At 39.4% G+C, this 18,754-nt stretch overlaps 1 protein-coding gene across 4 annotated transcripts in view; it reads right to left on the bottom strand.

Moving 5' to 3' along the window:
* The window catches only part of Tbc1d19 (TBC1 domain family member 19), a 108,016-nt gene that overhangs the window by 38,028 nt on the left and 51,234 nt on the right, over positions 1–18,754 (bottom strand). For 3 of the 4 annotated variants that reach the window (XM_050150220.1, XM_050150223.1, XM_050150221.1), the window contains 3 exons: positions 15,787–15,861; positions 11,105–11,167; positions 1,444–1,528 (listed from right to left, as the gene is read on the bottom strand). In XM_050150220.1, coding sequence (XP_050006177.1) covers positions 1,444–1,528; positions 11,105–11,167; positions 15,787–15,861 — 223 coding nt within the window. The remainder of the gene's footprint in view (positions 1–1,443; positions 1,529–11,104; positions 11,168–15,786; positions 15,862–18,754) is intronic. The other variant, XM_050150222.1, reaches the window with a different exon arrangement.

Below are 18,754 nucleotides of genomic sequence, written 5' to 3'. Positions count from 1 at the left end.
GAGAAGAAACAATGGAATAAGAAGACCTGGACACACAGGTGATCACAGCAGTAGACATTGAGACAAACATGGCAAATACAGGGTACAGTCCTCACCCCATGGCCTACAACCCAGGCCAAACCACAAATGACGGAATAGGACTGCTGACTTCTTTTAAATGGACTTGAGGGTTTCAGTGCTCGGGGAGGGAACTGATGATAGGCTGGCAGACATGAGACAGGCTAGGTCAGCAAGGACCTATAATTTGCGGGCCTGGAATGTGAAGTTTCTCAGGCACTGGGGCTCTGGAAGGGCGAGGATGAATATAGACAGTGTGAGATAATCAGGGAGGGAAAGAAGATGAGGTTAAGATGGCAGGTGGAGGGTCTTAAATTACAGCTCATTTTAGTCCACTAGGTAATTCAATTTTATCATCACTCTATGTGCAGGATGGGATGTAGGTGTGTGTGTGTGTGTGTGTGTGTGTGTGTGTGTGTGCGCGTGTGTTTGCATGTAGAGGCCAGAGATCACAGTCAATTATCTTCCAATCACCTTCACCTTATTTTCTGAAGCTTCAGCTAGGCTAGCTGACCAATGAGTGGGATCCACTTGCCTCTGCACCCCAGTGCTAGAGTTTCGGCACACTGCTCTGCCTGGCTTTACTGGGAACCAAAGTCAGAGCCTCGTGTTTGCACCACAGACAACTTATCAACTGAGCCATTTCCCTACCCCAACATTCTCTTTAGATAAAAGAAAGAAAGTTGTTATGTATTCATTCAGCCCCATGTTGGGAAAGCCTGACCCAACACAAGATGATGGAGTTTACCCTACCTAGGGCAAAAGCTGGAACAACCAGGCAGCAAGAAAATCCTGGGTAAATGGGTTCTTTCTCCATGGAAGCAGCAGAAGGGTCACACATAAACAGACAATGGGGCAGTGAGATTTTAGTGCTCGGTGATGAGGGAAAAAGAGAAAAGGGCTCAAGTCAGTTCAGTCTCCAGGCGATGGCAGGACCCTGAGGCAGCTCATGTTGGACAGAGCACTAGGATAGAAGTTAGAAGGGAGCAGCACGTTCTTTATGCCATCATTTTAAGCCTAGCAGGACTAGACATTCGAAGATTAATTCACAAAAAGAAAGTTAAGAAAAATTGAAAAGGTGAATCCTTGTGATGAGTTCATGGGTAGGGAAGAGAAGAAAATCCGACAGATTTGGCGCAAACGGGACAGAGGAGGCAGGAGATGGCAAGGACTAAAAAGGCAGCTGCGATCTGGAGGACGATCTGGGATTTGTTGCTGGGTGCTGACGTTGAAAGGAAAAGACAGTCGTTACTATTGTAGAGAAATCAGAAGTAATTTTCAGTTTAAAAACTGGAAATACCAATATAAGTTATAAACCATTCAAACATTCTTGGAACGATTATATAAGTCTGTAGTAATTTCTCTTTAGTATTATTAAAACATTACCTCTGATGTAGGATTTCGGTGGTGAAGCGCTGTTGTATGCAAAATGACCCAGTACAGACGTATCCCGTGAAAAACAAAGTAATACCTGGATATAACATTAGAAAAATAAACAATGAGCACTGCTATAAAACAACTGGTAACCATTAAATTAATTATAATTTCATACAGAGGAAGCCCTGGACTGGGATGGCTTAAGTTTGGGGCTGCTCTTTGTAATGGAAAGAGCGCCCTCTGTTGGTAGACTTACACTAAATGCTCATGGAGGCAGCCAATTCTCGTGAGGATTTTCCCCAATTTGTCCCCAAACTTTAAACACCAGAAAACGCAAGTTGCTAACTATGTAATGATTTTCCTGTGTTTTATCTGGAGACTAAAATCACCTTGAGAAACTTAACAGATGAGAACTACACAGGGCACCTGTGGGTGATCACACACAAGCACCGAGGGGGTACAGGGACTGGGAATCAGACTTAATAGGTGTGCTACAATGGTGAGGGCCTCCATCCCCAGAAAGTGTGGCAGCGGCAAAGCAAAGGTTTTCCCAATACAGGTAGAAGCTGACTGTCCCGGTCAGCAGGGGCACACAGCAACTCTATCAAGAAATAAAACAGAGAGGGTGCAATCAGGACCAACCCAATAGAACAGCGTCAGCTGGACTGTTGACACCAGCCTGAAACTTGGGGCAGGAGTCCAGTCCTCAGGAAGGTTAAAACATTCAGAAGACCTGGGATCCCGACTCATCACAAAGAGGACTGCATAGGAAAAATGGGCACAGAATGAGGAATGATTTTGGACCCTTTGTGGCAGGGCAGTTACCCATCTAGACTTAATTTTGCTGGACTTTCAACTGTAGCTCTACAGCTTATTAACTGGATGATAAGGGCAGGTGACTGGACTTCTAAGTATTTGTGTCCTTATAAGTATATGTAAAATGCATATAATAACAATGCTAAGGTCTAAGTGTATTGTGGGGATTAATTGGTATGCAGGAAGTATTTAGAACAGTACCTGGGTATGTCACATTATTTAAATGTTATCTACAGTTATTGCTAAACTGTTATTAGTCTTCTATATTAGCTAGTCTCTGTCCTTGAAATATTTAATTAGGGATTTGTTTATATCGCTCAGCTACCGTGTTTCTTCAACTTAAAACTGTATCTACACTTCTGGGAAACACTCAAGCATTATACTTTTGAATGATCCCTACTTTTCTATATTTATGTTTATAGGACTTCTATAATTCTGACCTACGCCTCGTCAACCTTCTGTCCCTTTCAATTATGTCTATCACTTCAAACTCCACTTTTGAGAATTTGCGCAGATTTCTAAGTCAGCTGACTGTCTTCTTTCGCTTTTATGATCCACCAAGCACAATGCCAGGATGAAGTAGGGGTACATCAAAAGAAAGTCATGCAAACAAACCTTGCTCTCAGTTATGGTGAAGGGATGTAACAAGCAGCAAGAGTGGTGCCAAAGTAAATTAGATAGCACACTAGGTGGCAAGTCCCGTAGGAACAAGATAAAGGAGGCCCAGAGAAGGGCTTGTCAGTCCATAAAGAGTGGTTTTTGAGAAGGTGCCCTTTGGTCAAACACTTGAAAAGGGTTGAGAACCTTAGTGTGTGGCTGACTGGGGAAGAGAACCCTGAGAAGGAAACGGAACAGCTGGAATGCAGTGGAGAGGGGAGCTCTGGGGCTGTGAAGGTGGAGCATCAATGCCAGGTGTTGGGGACAGTTGTCTTTGTGTCAGTGGGCATATGCCTAGCACTCAATAGTAACACTACACTAAAGAGTAAGTAACAGTAAATTCCATTAAGACAGGCATGCTGGTATTATACGCTCACTGTTATGCTAAGAAATATGTTTCCTTTCTAGGATACAAATGGCATAAAGTGGATATTAGGTTGTAAATATTAACAATGAAAACACTTAACATTGCGTTTAGTCAGCCATATTGATGAGACTTCATGGGTGGAGTCTCTCGGACAGGTTTCCAGGAGACACAATCTCACAGCAAACTCTCTTTCCTCTGTCTTTTCAATCTTTCTGTCCCTTCTTTCACAATGATCCCTGAGCCTTATTCACAGGAATTATGTTCTAGATGTGTCAGTTAGGACTGGGGTCCATAACTGATCAGTTATGATGGTCTCCACCTGTTTCACAATAACCCTAAGTAAGGAGGCAATACTTGTCTGCATAGCCTAGTAGCCTAATTGGACTTTAGGCTGGCTCACCAATAGGGAAATCAAGCCTGGTATTGGAAACCTAACCAGCCACCTAAAGATGGTACTCAGGGAGGAGGCACTCAGGTCAGTTCTAGCACAGGGCCCTCTGTCTTGTATCTTAAGTGCATGCTGTCTTTAGCAATAAAGACTTACCTTCCAATTCTGGGCCAACCAAGGGCAACAGCAATAGCCTAAAATACTTTGGGAGTCTCCTGAACAACTCCTGTACCTAAGGCTTCAGGGGGCATTTTGAAAAAGTGGCAGAAAGTTTAGTAAAGAGCTGAAAGTTTGCTGTGAGGCCGTGTCTTCTAGAAATATCCGAAGCTACATCCATGAAATCTTAGCAACACAGCTGCCTAAACATGACCTGACCAAGGAAGAGACCAAGAGCCATGCAAATGTGGAAGGGGGAAAACCCATGAGACCTCCACCCTAGACAAAGAACTCCAGACAAACAAGGATGCTAAGAGCTGGAGAAGCAGTCCTCCCTGGGAAAAGCACACTGACTGGTTATCTACTGCCAAACTGTCACCTCTGAAACACACAAATACAAATAACATTATATGGACTGAGTGAGTTGTATTTCTGCATTTCAGAATACATAAGTATATTTGAAAGTTAAACAACTGCAGAGAAAAAGACCATTAATTTGAAAAAGAGCAAGTTGTGGGGAGGGCATGGAGGGAGGAAAAGGAAGGCAGAAATGATGTAATTATAATCTCGAAAATTATTTTAAAAAATTGATCTTATAGATGTCATTACATTGACAATCTGTAAATGGCAAGATTACCCAGGATTGTATTACTGGACACAACATAATCATAGTGATCTTTATAAAGAAGACAGAGGCAGCAGGGCACTGAGAGAGACTTGATGATGCTGTCTACTGCTGCCTCTGAGAATGGTGGAACCAGCTGTAAGTCAACGCATAAATGTCATTCTAGAAGCTGGGAAAGACAAAGAAATGGGCTCTCCTTCAGAACTTCCAGAAATAATGCAACCCTGTGGATACCACAAGTGTGAGCAAATCAAACCACTTAGATTTCTGTCTCAGAACCTCAAGTAAGCTAGTACAAATAATAAACTAAGATAACTCTGAATAAAGGCAAAAATACCCAAAAATAAACCAAGGAAAATCCAACGGAAATGTTTATATCAACATCCCCTTAGTTTAGCAGGCTGGGGTAGCACAGTAACTTTAGAAGAAGCACTGTGCTTAAATATATCCCATAGAGGCGCTGCTGCCCATAGCCCCGAGAAGGCAGGACATCTGAGATGCCCGAGGGGAACACTGGGACTGTAAAGTGAGAATGCCAGGGGTAGTGCATAGACAGTGCGTACCAGGGCGCAACCCTGGGATATGAGCAGAGCTGCCAGGTTCATCGTAAACCTGCTGGGCTGCACACTCAGAAGGCAGTAGTGGTCACTTACAAATTAAGAAAACTGAAATGTAGTAGGTGAGCTTACTCACAGCAGGGCTCTCCATTATTTAGAAGAATTGTAAGAAACCAGGCACTCATACGACCTGAAGATTTATACCACAGAGTTAGACCAAAAATGTCTGCAAACAGTTTACCTGGGCTGAAAGCTTTCTTAATATGTCAAAGTATATTTCTTCTCAACGTTTCTAAGAAAAAAGTCATTTGTGTGATGAAAACCACAAAAGAAATGATGGGTACCATGGGGACAACACGGTTAACATGTAAGTGCTAAAATCTTCCCGTTTGCATTTTCTCTAACTAATGAAATGACAAAACTTCAAGAATGGCTTGAAAAGCACTCTTCCCTGCCTTAAATTTTTCATAAATTACTGGGTTTTGGACATAGAACAGGCTTGGGGTCCTTATAGTTGTACGAGCTTGGGATCTTATCCTCTGCATTTCATCTAAATAAGGGAATAAGGTTACCCTGAAGAGCCAGGCATCCCTGCAGTCTTGAGATTCGGCTGAGGCAGGAGGATCAGTAGTTTTAGGACAGCATGGGCTATATAGCAAGACCCAATTTCAAAACTCAAACCCAAACAATGGAACGTTTTATGCGGTTCTAAGAATTAGCTATCAAGAGGACTCTACGACGATAATGAAGTAGCAGGAAGCCATGACGCTGTCTTCCTATCCAGACAACTACCGTGCAGACAGCGATGTCTCACAGAGCTATCTGGGAAGCATGAAGTCTGTGGACACCTTGGAGTTTTCAGGGGGACCTCCAGTGGTAAATTGTGGCTAACATGGTCAATGCCACCTCACAACACAGCAGCATTTACCCTCTCCCTACTCTTGAGAAGCAGTCATGTATATGTTCTTAATACTTTTATAAAGCAAATAACTACCAGGCATAACGCCACACAATACAAATATGATTTTTACTTACTTTGTAAGTAACCAAATTTAAATTTTCTAGTAATGATTGCTACTTCCTTCTAGTGTACGTCCCAAAAAATTCCAGCATGCCTGCTGTTCCTTACAGACAGAGAAATAAGACTCGGAATTCCCTGTCACAGTGGGAGCTACAGCTCCTTCCTTGCTGCGCTGTAGAACTGCACACTACTCTGGACACCTAAACCCTGACCGGTGACTAGTGCATCTGCCTGGAGTGGTACAGAGGCAGAGGGTGGAGGTGGAAAAGGGTCCACTGTCACACATACCTCCACTGCTCTCTAGCTGAAGTCAAGGTCCTGGATTTAAAGAGCAGACTGCTCCCACCCCTGATCCATTCTCTTTTCCTCCTGTTAGGAGACAGGACATTATAACAAATGCCTCTGACTACGGAAAAACTGAGAAGGTAATCTTCCATGCCCAGGTAAAAATGTAGGCTCAGAAAAGTTCTGAAGAGACCTTAATGTTGTATCTCATGCTGAGTTTGGAAAGAACTTACAAAAAATCAAAGCAACAAAACCTCCAAATGATACCTAAAAAATATGGGCTAAGAGGTGAAGACAGTATGGTTTTCAGAGATACATTATTATACTCAAATATCCAGTTTTCAACAAAAATCATAAAGAACAAATACAAAGAAATGAGAAAATATGGGCCATTCAAATGAAAAAGTTAAATGAAATTGTCCCTACAAAGATCTGATGGCAAATTTAAATGTTTAGGGGTTAAGATGATGATCTCAAAGAGGATCACATAAAGAAATATGTGGAGAAAACAAACAATGACCATTTGAACAAGATGGAAACCCCAATTGAGAGACAATGAACTCAGAAAAACACCACAAAACAGAAACAAAGACTGAAATGAAAATTCACTGGAAGGATCAAAGGCAGATTGGAACAGGTGCAATATATCCACCAGAGCTGAAGATAAAGCAATGGAAATAATGGGTTTGTGAAACAGAAAAAAAGAAAGTACTAAAATGAACAGACATTGGAACCTATGACATCACACTGACTACTGTATGTGCTGTACACAGTCCAAAAGAAGGAAAGAAAGAAAAAATGGAGGACAGATAGTATGGTTTGGGGATTCCAGAATAAGACTAGGGAAGAGGAAGCAGTGAAAAATCAGCCAAGCCCGATGACAATGCCAGCAGGCAAAACACAAGGAAGCTCATGATCTCATAGCCTAGAGTCCAAGAAAAACAAGGAAATTGAAGAGGCGTGATCAGCTGTGCACATAACCTCACAGTGGCTGTGACTAATGTGTGCAAGACCTGCATAAGACCACATAAGACAAAAATCCCTTTTTTGGGGGGGACATGAAGTCCCAGCCCAGCTGAGGAACTATTGGCACCTGATGACTGACAGAAAGGGAAAGTTTTCTTCAGGAATGTGACCCCTGACAGGCTATCCATTCTACAGGAGATGGTCCTCCACCAATGCACATACAAGCTGCACAACTGGATTCAATGTTTTGCTGTTGTTGATTTTGTTTTTCTAAGGAAGAGCACATGAGGTTGAGAGGGAAAAGTGATGGGGATTAGAATGTCCTTTCTGTGCCAATGAGTTCAAGGCCATTCTCTTCTTCCTCTTCTGACAGATTCAGGGTATCTGGTCTTATGCTGAAGTACTTGATCAATTTGGAGTTGACTTTTGTGCAGGATGGTAAATATGGATCTATTTTCTTTCTTCTACATGCAGCCATTCAGTCTGATGTGGCCAGTTGTTGAAGATGCTGTATTTTCTCCAGTGTATATTTTTGACTTCTTTATCAAAACTCAGAAGTCCATAGGTGTATGGACTTATGTCTGTGTCTTCAATTCCATTTCACTGGTCAATATGTCTGTTTTTATGCAAGTACAATATTGTTTATATTGTTGTAGCTCTGTAGTATAACTTGAAATATGTAATGGTGATATCTGCATAAGTTCTTTTATTATTTAGGATTCTTTTGCTATCCTGTTTTTTTCTTTTTTTCTGTGTGTGTGTATGTGTGTGTGTGCATGTGTGTGAGTTTGCATATGAAGTTGAAGATTGTTCAGTTTCTTTGAAACTGTGTTGGAATTTTGATGGGGATTGTGCTGAATCTGTAGACTGCTTTTGGTAGTATGGCCGTTTTTACAATATTAATCCTACCAATCTATGGGCATGGGAGTTTTTTCTATCTTCTGGTGTTTTATTCAATTTCTTTCTTGAGTATCTTAAAGTTTTTACTACACAAGTCTTCCATGTGCTTGACTGGTGTTGTCCCAAGGGTTTTATTGTTGTCATTTTAGGATACTGTGAAAGGTATCCTGATTTCCTTTTGTCATTTGTACATAGAAAAGCTACTGATTTTTTTGTGCTAATTGTGTACCCTGTTACTTTGCTGAAGGTGTTATCAGCTGTATAAGTTTCCTGGTAGAGTTTTTAGGGTCTTTTATGTATAAAACCATATCATCTGTAAGTATATTAAATTATTTATAAAGTTTTAAGTAATTGGACTATTTATAAAATAGCTTTAAAATATCATAATGAAAAAGTATTTTTTGTTTTGAGACAGGGTTTTTCTATGCAGCCCTGGCTGTCCTGAAACTTACTCTGTAGACCAGGCTGACCTCAAACTCACAGATCCACTTGCTTCTCCCTCCTGAGTGCTGGGATTAAAGGCCTGTGCCACCATCGCCCAGTGAAAAAAGTAATTATTAATACCTGACTATGTAAAAAAAAACCTTAATTGAGTAATTTCTTAAAAGAGAAACCTCTGTGTTGTAAGTGTCCTCTCATTAGAATGAGAATAAAGATCTATATCAACACTTATTTAGAAAAACTAATAAAGAAAATAGTATGTTACACAATAGACCAAAATTTAGTCTTTAAAAAGAATGACATCTTTCCACATGAGACAGTATGGATGAACCAGATGGCCCTGCTGATTGAGGCAAGCCTGTCACAAATAGACAAAGATGGCAGTGAGACTTTTAAAGGATCAAACACACATCAGCAGGGATCAGAACAGCCATTGCCAGAGTTTGCAGAGCACACAGGAGGGACTCGATAGTCAATGGATTCAGTTATGGAAAAGTTATCATAAATTCGTGAGATAGGCTATGCCCCACATATAGCTAATAATAACTCTTATTTAGTGTTATTTATAAAGTACAATAGCAACAGCAGTCATGAGATGTGGTTGGGAAAAATTATGGAAAACCTAAAAAGAATGGAATTTGAATCAAAATGTTGATAAAAATGCCCTGCCTCAGCACCTAGACCGCGGGCCATTAAGGGAACTGTAGTTTACAGTGTGGTGATCATGAGGATTCCCTAAAGATTGTCCTGGTTTTCTCGGCAAACACATGCACTGCTTGAAAATGATGTTCCTGTCTGACTTGTTTACTTTCAAGTTTCTTACATATAAGTCACTTATGTGGGGGTGGAATGGATATGCTCTTATGGGTTATTCTGGTATTAACTGGAGAAATTGTTACCCTTGCTCACTGACTCTGTCAGCAGGTGAATTTGTCACCCAGAAAATTTCTGTTACCACCACCAAAAGACTTTACAGTTGGAACTTAAAACTGACGGTCTCTCCTCATTCACCAAATGTGATAAGCTTGTCAAATTTACACTCTCTGTAATCACACATTGAAATACAACAGTCAGAGACTATAAATCATGACATTGTTGGCTCTTGGTTGATACATGGTAATGGATATGTCCATAGGTTTGGTGTTATAACACTTTTAATGTAGTATGGTATATATGTATGTATGTGTATAGATGCATGTGCACATTCATATGTGTCTGGATGTGTGTGCACGTACACGTGTGTATGAAGATCCAAGATTGATGCCAGAAGTCCTCTTTAATTGCTCTTTACCTGAGTCATTGAGGCAGGGTCTCTCACTTGAACCTACAATACAGGCTCGTCTAGCTAGCCAATTTACTCCCTGTCTGTGCCTTCTGAAAACTGGAATGACTGGCAGACCACATGCCCACCAAGATGTACATGGGTTCTGGGGATAAGAACTCTAGGCCCCAAGCTTGCACCCAGGTACTTTATTCAGAGAGCCATTCCCTTGGTCCTGTTATAAAGTTTTGTATTTGTGATTTAAACAGCATAAAAAAGACTAAACGTTTTAATAAGCAGAGAAATTTAGATGTTTCAGGGTTTTCTTGGCTCAAATGATATCTTTGCTTGTATAAAATTAACTACTATATTTTCCTTAGGAATCAGTTCAGAAAGGATCCATTATATTAGGAACTAAACCATAGGAGAAGGAAATCTAGAATTCTATGATACTGGGGAAACCTCAGCCAGAGAGTAATATTAAAAATCCTAAAAATACTCAACTTTTGGATAAGGAAAGCAAGTTCTGTTCAGTTATCTACTGATCTATCTTCCAAATTCACTAATTACTTACTGATTTTTCAAATATACTGTTTAGTCACTCAGAGAACTTTCCATTTCAGTTATTTTATTTTTTCAACTCTAGAATTTATGTTTTATTTTCATCTCTTTATTGACCTTATCTACTTGATTAAGTCATCCAACCTTCCTTTACTTATTCAAGAATGGATTCTTTAGTTCTTTGACATGTTTATTTTTAAAAAATATTTATTTATTCTTTGACAATTATATATATCAATGTGCAATGTATCTTGAGTCTATACACCCCGAATTTCAATCTCTCATTTAGCCTGTACTCTGAAATATTTCTAATGGATGTTTTGAAGTTTGTGTCTGTCAAAATGATCAGAATAATCATGATTCCCCACACTGGTTTTAGAACATTTAAGTATTTATTAATGTGTCCAATAGAAAGTATCATGTAAAATACATTCTCTAAACATCTTGGGATTGCTTAAGTATTAAGTTGACATCCAGTTTTATAATTTGTGCCAACAAAAACTATAGAAACTGACCTGATAGCAAATTTTGGCTGCAGCATATTTAACCAAAAGGGGCAGCCCAGAAACTCACTTTGGAATTCAGAAGATTTATTTAACTATAGAATATCTTTAAAGTATTATAACTTGGAGAATCTAAAACAAAGATCTGGATAACTTAAAAACTTACCTGATATAAATAATCTTCAAATACAAAATAGTAATCATCATTGCTTGCTGTCAGCTTCACATCCTGCAATTAAAAGTTACAAAGCACTGAAAATTACTCAAATGAAACTGCCTCTAACTCTAAAGAATAAATGCAACATTTGGAAATAAGATTACAATGAATTATATATTTTATGTGATGTTATAGGAATTTTCTGGTTAGATTTTATTCCTATTACATATTTACTCAGCAAAATATGTACTACATTATTTAATTTCTTAAAGTTTCATTAAAACTCCTTAAGATTTATTTCAGTTAATCTCCTCCTAGATGTCTTAAAGCTAGAAAAGAAAAACCAAGAGGGTCACACACCCAGCTACAATTGTACACTCTCCCCCAGACTAACCTCCATCCTCACCTCTCACAGCTAACACACTTAGCCATTTCTCGAAACATCTCCTATGTGTTTGTCATTGGTCATTTGAAAATCACCACCTGCTCTTGGGGGGCTAACTGTGACTTTCTGCCCCATGAACTCATTCTTCAGGGATGGTTCATGTCATCTACTGGATAGAATGTTGGTCCTTTCTTTACATACTGCTGTGTGCATTTCTTGTTCTGAGACTACTTAAAAGAATTCTACTCTCCCAAAGAGACTTTTGGCTCTCTCATCTCCAGTGCCTTGCTTTATATACACTTAGCTCCATCACAGGGTCTGACACCTAAGCCATCAAAACATGTGCTTGATGGCTCAATGATGATTAACAGAAACTAATGGCCCAATTGCAGTTCTCTGTGATGTGATACAATGTATCATTACATAGGTGACCTATCCAGTAGCAAACCAACAATAGCTCAAAGAAAAAGCAAAACACCAGCATCTCCCCCAGACTGAACTCTGGGGGGGGGGGGTTCAGAGACCCCCCCAGACTGTCTCTGAACAGGTTTTATGGTGATTTGAGATGTTGATTGTGTACTTCAGGGTGAAAAGCATGAACATTCCACCAGATCTGAGTAAGAGTTTAATTCACTTACACTACTTCTAGCTGAATAACTTTGGCTACACTGCTCCAAATCCAGGCCACTGTGCTTTGATAAATGACCCCCACAAGTCTGTGTTAAAGGCTTAGGCACTTCTGAGAAGTGCTGGAACTTTAAATGCTGGTACCCAGTGAGAGAAGTACAGTTACTGAGAGGTGACTCGAGGAGATATGGACCCTGGTAACTTTCTGTCCCTTTTTTTGGACCTTAGCTGCCACGAGGCAAATAGCTTTGCTCTACCTTGACTCTTGCCCTGAGGTACTGACTTCCCAGACCAAAAAGCACTACGACTCCATAGTATGAAGTATACAGTAAAGTAAGCCTTTCCTTCTTCAACAATAGTATCTCATATACTGTCACTGTAACAACAGAAGGCTGAGTCTCCATGTCTGTTAATGGGTAGATTACTATGTTATGGGATATTTGTACACTGTGTGAAGATGTGTTCCTGTGACTGGTGTAATAAAAACTTGACTGGCCAATAGCTAGGCAGGAAAATATAGGTGGTATTTCTGGGCAGAGAGAGAACTCCAAGGTGGCGTCATCAGCTAGATGCAGAGGAAGCATGATGAGAAGTGTGAAGATGAGAAAACGAGCCTCATGGAAAAATGCAGACTAAAAGATATGGGCTAATTTAAGTTATAAGAACTAGTTAGGAGCAAACCTAAGCTATAGCCAAGCTTTTATAACTAATAATAAGTCTCCAGGTCATTTTTTTTTGCAAGCTGGCAGTCCAAATAAAGAAGTGCTGCATTACTACTTATGTCAAAAGGCATGGGAAGTGCTAAGAACAGCATCAGATTCTGAGACAGTGCTCAGCAAACTCTAAGAGTTGATGAAAGGTCCCTTCAGGTATATACTTAAGTAGATACACTACACCTTGAAGGTCCTCTACACCCAAAAGATGCAGATTCTATTGAACTCACTATATAATCAATTCAACAAGTACTCATTGGTTGATCACTGTTGACAGAGGTTTCTGTCCCACCCAGTCCCACAGCCATTTAGTCCTAAAGAAACATACAGAGACTTACATTAATTATAAACTGGTTGGCCTATTAGCTCAGGCTTCTTATTAACTCTTAATCTTACATTAACCCATAATTCTTGTCTGTGTTAGCTATGTAGCTTGGTACCTTTTATCACTGAGGCATTCTCTCTTGCTTCCTCTGTGTCTGGATGGCAACTGTAGACTGAGCCTTTCCTCTTCCCAGAATTCTCCTGTTCTGGCTACCCTGCCTATACTTCCTGCACAGCTACTGGCCAATCAGTGTTTTATTAAACCAACACAAGTGACAAATCTTTACAGGACACAAGACCATTTTCCCACAATACCCCCATTTGTTTTTTCCAAAACAATCTAATCTTTGTTTAGCTTTTTTTTTTTTTACTGATCATTATCCATAACAACTTGTAGCCAACACTCTAAACAAAGACTTGACAAACATCTATAATCCATTTTTTTTGGGGGGGGGAATGTGGGCATAGTTTTCTAGGCTACTTCCTGCTGATTGGGGGTACTGATAATCTTATGGGGGAATAAAGAAAATTTAGGATTATGGTCAAGTCCAGACTGAAATATTCTGTGAGGCTTGATCATCTCAGCCAGAAGTCTTGAGGTTGTTCTAGATGTAGAATTCAGAGGAAATTCCAACAGAGGTCCTCTGAAATGTTAGATCATCTGGGCCATCTGTTCCTACTGGAGATTTTTTCAGGGGATCTTCCTTGATCAAACCTGATTTTTCTTCTTAACCCAGAATAAATCCATAGCTTCTCATTTCCTTTATCAGTGGGGCATTCTCGTCTTGCTTCCTCTGTGTCTAGGTGATGACTGTAGAATGAGCCTTTCCTCTTCCCAGAATTCTCCTGTTCTGGTTACCCCACCCATACTTCCTGCCTGGCTTCTGGCCAATCAGCATTTTATTAAACCAATACAAGTGACAAATCTTTACAGACTACGAGACAGCAGATAAGGATGATCAGAATGAAGGACACCAAAATCAAAACACAAAGAAAATAAAGACAATGTTTATCTTCAAGAAGTCTACTCTATCAGTCAGAGAGATGGTTCAGTGATTAAGAGCACTGGTTGCTCTTCCAGAGGTCTTAAGTTCAATTCCAAGTACCCACATGGAGGCTTACAACTGTCTATAACTTAGCCCTATGGGGTCTGTTGCCCTCTTCTGGTGTGCAAATGTACATGCAAACAAAACATCCATATACATAAAAAAATCTACTATATCAATGAAAAGAATAAATATGTAATAAAAATATGGAAAAATCACAATGATGGATTAAACTGATCCATGACTATACTGCTGAAACAGTCTAGAACAATCAGCTAAGCAGCTGAACCAAACCGAAGTCAAGGGACGGATGGAATAAGTCATGAATAGCTCTGGAGAACACCTGAAACTACAGAGCACAGGGAAAGAAATGGATCACTTATCAGAGGTTCCATGGGGAAGGTAAAGCAGTTCCTTCTCAGCAAAGGTGAGACTGACTGTGAGCCAAAGGTCTCAGGGGTAACGATGATGTCTTACAGAGAGAGGCTTGTGGAATGCCAATACATATCCTCACCCAAGAGAATCCTACTGATTGTCGTTAATTCTTATTAGAGATTAATTAAGCCTTTTCCTTGGGAATGTGATAAAAAAGAATGAGAAACATTGGTATAACTGGCAGGCTAGAGTAAACAATAGAACTAGAGGTTACAGCTACAAAGTAGTTGTTGGGGAGGTGAGGAGAAGCTAGTATAAATAAAAGAATCCAAGAGTTCAATTCAGGGAAGAGATTTATTATCCTTTCCCACACATTTCTTGAACCATAATCATTCCAGGGGAAATGTTTATATTTACAGTATAATTCCTGGCACCAACTACTCAATGTATCCCTACTACATTTTTGAGTAGGTACTTATTAAGTTGAGATATACTTGAGCACATATTTACAAGATTAAAGAAGTGTGTATTACATAACCACTTAAAGTACAGAACCACTCTTGCAGAAGATTCAAGTTTTCTCACTTCAGACAGCTCACAACCACCTGTAACTCTGGGGGCATCTGCTTCATGTGCACACTCCCATATGAAGACACATACACATAATTTAAAATAGCTTTATTACAAAGAAAAATATACAATAAGTCCTAAATAATTATGAGATAAATAGGATTAAAATATTATAGTCTTGTTTTAATTTTAGTTGTTTTCCACTTTCTTTGTGCGGAAGACTTGAATTTAAAATGGCCAATTTTTTTTCTCTTCACAAAAACATGAAAGGGCTAGGAAAAGGACATAAGAACAATTCCCTCAAAGAAGACAACACTGCCTGCAGACCTCAAGCTTGGGAAACCAGCCTCAACTTCACAGGTACAATGATCACATCTGTTATTTCCTCCCTCCCTTGCCTTCTTTCCTTCCTTACTTTCATTTCCCTTTTTTTCTGACAAGGTCTCATGAAGCCCAGGTTAGTTTCAAACTCACTAAAAATCCAAGCATGACCCTGAACTGGATTTAGGGTACAGGCATCCTAGACATGTACTATCACACAGTCACTCAAACTGATTTTCAAGTTTAATATGTACTTTTGTCCTGCAGGGAGAAAGCTTTTCACTGTAAATGCCACTGATGAAATGGAAAACCATGAATACTTTGACTTACTTTATAAATTAGACTGTCCACCAAAAGGTCATGCTGTATCACATTGGTCTTAAGTTGCTCATAATACAGGATGTCCTGTATTTAAAAGTAAAATATATAAAAATTTAATGTTTATAATGTCATCCTCAAACCTTAATAAATAATAGTCAATAATAAAATTATGGCATTAAGAGGTAGAGACTCTGTTTTATCCATTATCCATCTATTCATTACTATGTAATGATGGTTAAGTAACAGTAGATGTTTAATAATATGCCTATTTTCATCACAGGTACCAACTGAGTATTCAATCAATATTTGATAAACTTATTAACTATAATAATGACTATAACATTTATGAACTAGGTACATCTTATGATTACTTTAACAAAGTTAAATAGAACACTGAGAACTATCTCCACCCACATTTGAGGAGCTTAGGTCCAGAGAGCACACTAACTCACTGTCCAAAGCCACAGACTGGTCATTGTCAGGGTCCAAGGCTTTACAGCTGGGCATGACTACTGTTTGCTTTTCCCCTTCACAGCTGTGAAGCATCTAGATGTGAATACTAGGAGAGCTGTGCTGGGGAGGTTGCTTGTTCGTTCCTGGCTGCCCAGACCATGAAATAATCACATAGAAACTATATTATTTGCAATACTGTTTGGCCAATAGCTTAAGCGTATTGCTAGCTAGCTTTTACATCTAGTTAACCCATTTCCATTATTTTGTATTTTGCCATGACACTGGTAGCCTACTGGCAAAGTTCCAGCTGGCAGCTTGCATCTTTCCCCTCTTGCAGCTACATGGCATCTCACTGACTCCACCTTCTTCTTACCAGCATTCAGTTTAGTCTCCCCTCCACCTCTACCACCTTGCTCTATTCTGCCCTATCACAGGCCAAAACAACTTCTTTATTGATTAACCAATAAAAGCAACACATATACAGAAGGACTTCCCACACCAGAGCTGGTCCTTGGTAGAAGGCTTCTAGGTCAGCCCTGGTTCAATTCCTTTAAGACTTCACTCAAATATCTGTATATTTTCGGGAAATTATTATTGTGCCTTGTATCAAAAGGTCTTACTGTTTTCTGCCAGTGTCACAGCTAATTATCAGCACCAGCATTTTCCACCAAAGTAAAAGTTATAGAGCAAGGGCTACTCACTAATTCGCTACTCCGCTTTCTTTAATAATGATTTGGTTATTCCTAGACACTTAACCTCCATAAGAACCGTAAGGTGACTCATCTGGTTAAAAATAAAAGAGATTTTTACCAATTTTTTTAAGAAAAAAGTGCTATTTTATGATGTTAAGGCATCCCATCCAAGAATACAATGGAGATCTCTATCGTGTAAGACAAATCTATAATCTTTTGTGGGCTCCAGAGAAAGCAAGCAGCACTTTGTTGTGAGGGAAAATGGATACATAGCATAAGCTCAGAGTGGGGCCTGGCAGGTTTCCTGGGGGTCAGATTTTACTGCTCTCTGTCTTGTGTGTGTACTGTTTTCCTCATGCGCTCCAAGGCTCTCTACATTAAACTTTTTCATGTTCCTGCTATAATAAACTAGGTGTGTCTCACTTCTGTATTTCAAGTTGATAATATGGATAAAAGCTACTAATTTTTAAATATTTTTATAGAATATCCTACTAAAACATTTTAATTATAGTATTTTTTTTGTTTTCTAGGTACTTAACCATGGTCTTAATACATGTGACTATCATATACACCCAGAATATGACTGTGTGTCTTCTTCCTCCAATCATAAACCAGTTCATATCCCCATTGGTTATATCCTTAGAAACGGTGCTGCATAAATAGTGGTACTATTGCAGCCTCATGCTGATTCCAGCAAGAAGAATGTGAGAACCACTGTTCAGCTTGTACTCAGATTGCTTGTAGGAAACAGTCTTAAGTTTGAGTTACTTTCAAGATTTGATTTTAAATGGCTGTTGGGTTTAATCTGGCCCATATGGCACCTACTGTGACTTTTCTCTGTTAACATGCAGATTATGTGATGGGAGGCCCAGTAGCTGGACCACCCGTTACTCAGTGCCCTGCCAGTGTGAATTCAGTTGATCCAAGCTGGACAGGACAGGCTGTCTTTTCCCTTCCCTGACCATCTACAGTGTGTGTGTAGTCTGAGGGGGACAGTTCTGCAAATTATTAGTGAGATATTGTATTAAGCTACATTTTATCCTAGCGCTTTTATATCTCTCATATAAAGCAGAGATAAACACAGTTCTGGTAATATCTGAGAAAACAGTGCTTTAGAAAAGGTTCAGTGAGTTTACACTATTAATTTTTATTTTGTTCTTTAAAACTTTTTGCTCATATGTATGCTGGCATATAAACAAATGAAATCAAATCAATTATAGGAATTATTTCTATGGGCAATATACACTGAAAAAATTTACCTGTATTTATAACTTCTGAATTATAAAAGCTCACAGAGAATTTTACTTTAATTGCTATGCCCAACAATACTTAGTTGCAAATGTACTTGTGATGGGGGAGAGTCTTCTGTTTTGTGTTGATTTTATTGGTTAAATAAAGAAACTGCCCTTGGCCCTTTAATAGGACAGAAAATTAGGTAGGCAGAGTACACTGAACAGAATTTTGGGAAAAAGAAAGCCAAGTCAGGCAGTCGCCATGATTCTCCCACCCAACACAGACGCAGGTTAAGAATCTCCCTGGTGATCAACCTACCCCTGGACCCAGCAATGCCACTCTTGGGAATATACCCAAGAGAGGCCCGATCATATGACAGGGGCATTTGTTCAACTATGTTCATAGCAGCATTATTTGTAATAGCCAGAACCTGGAAACAACCTAGATGTCCTTCAATGGAAGAATGGATGAAGAAAGTGTGGAATATATACACATTAGAATACTACTCAGCGGTAAAAAACAATGACTTCTCGAATTTTGCATGCAAATGGATGGAAATAGAACACACTATCCTGAGTGAGGTAACCCAGACCCAAAAA

Source organism: Alexandromys fortis, unplaced genomic scaffold (genome assembly GCF_014885135.2).
Source record: "Alexandromys fortis isolate MF-2015 unplaced genomic scaffold, M_Fortis_MF-2015_v1.1 scaffold_0, whole genome shotgun sequence".
Classification (NCBI taxonomy): domain Eukaryota; kingdom Metazoa; phylum Chordata; class Mammalia; order Rodentia; family Cricetidae; genus Alexandromys; species Alexandromys fortis.
The sequence above is the reverse complement of the archived record's forward strand: the minus strand, read 5'-3'. Positions and strand labels throughout refer to the sequence as shown.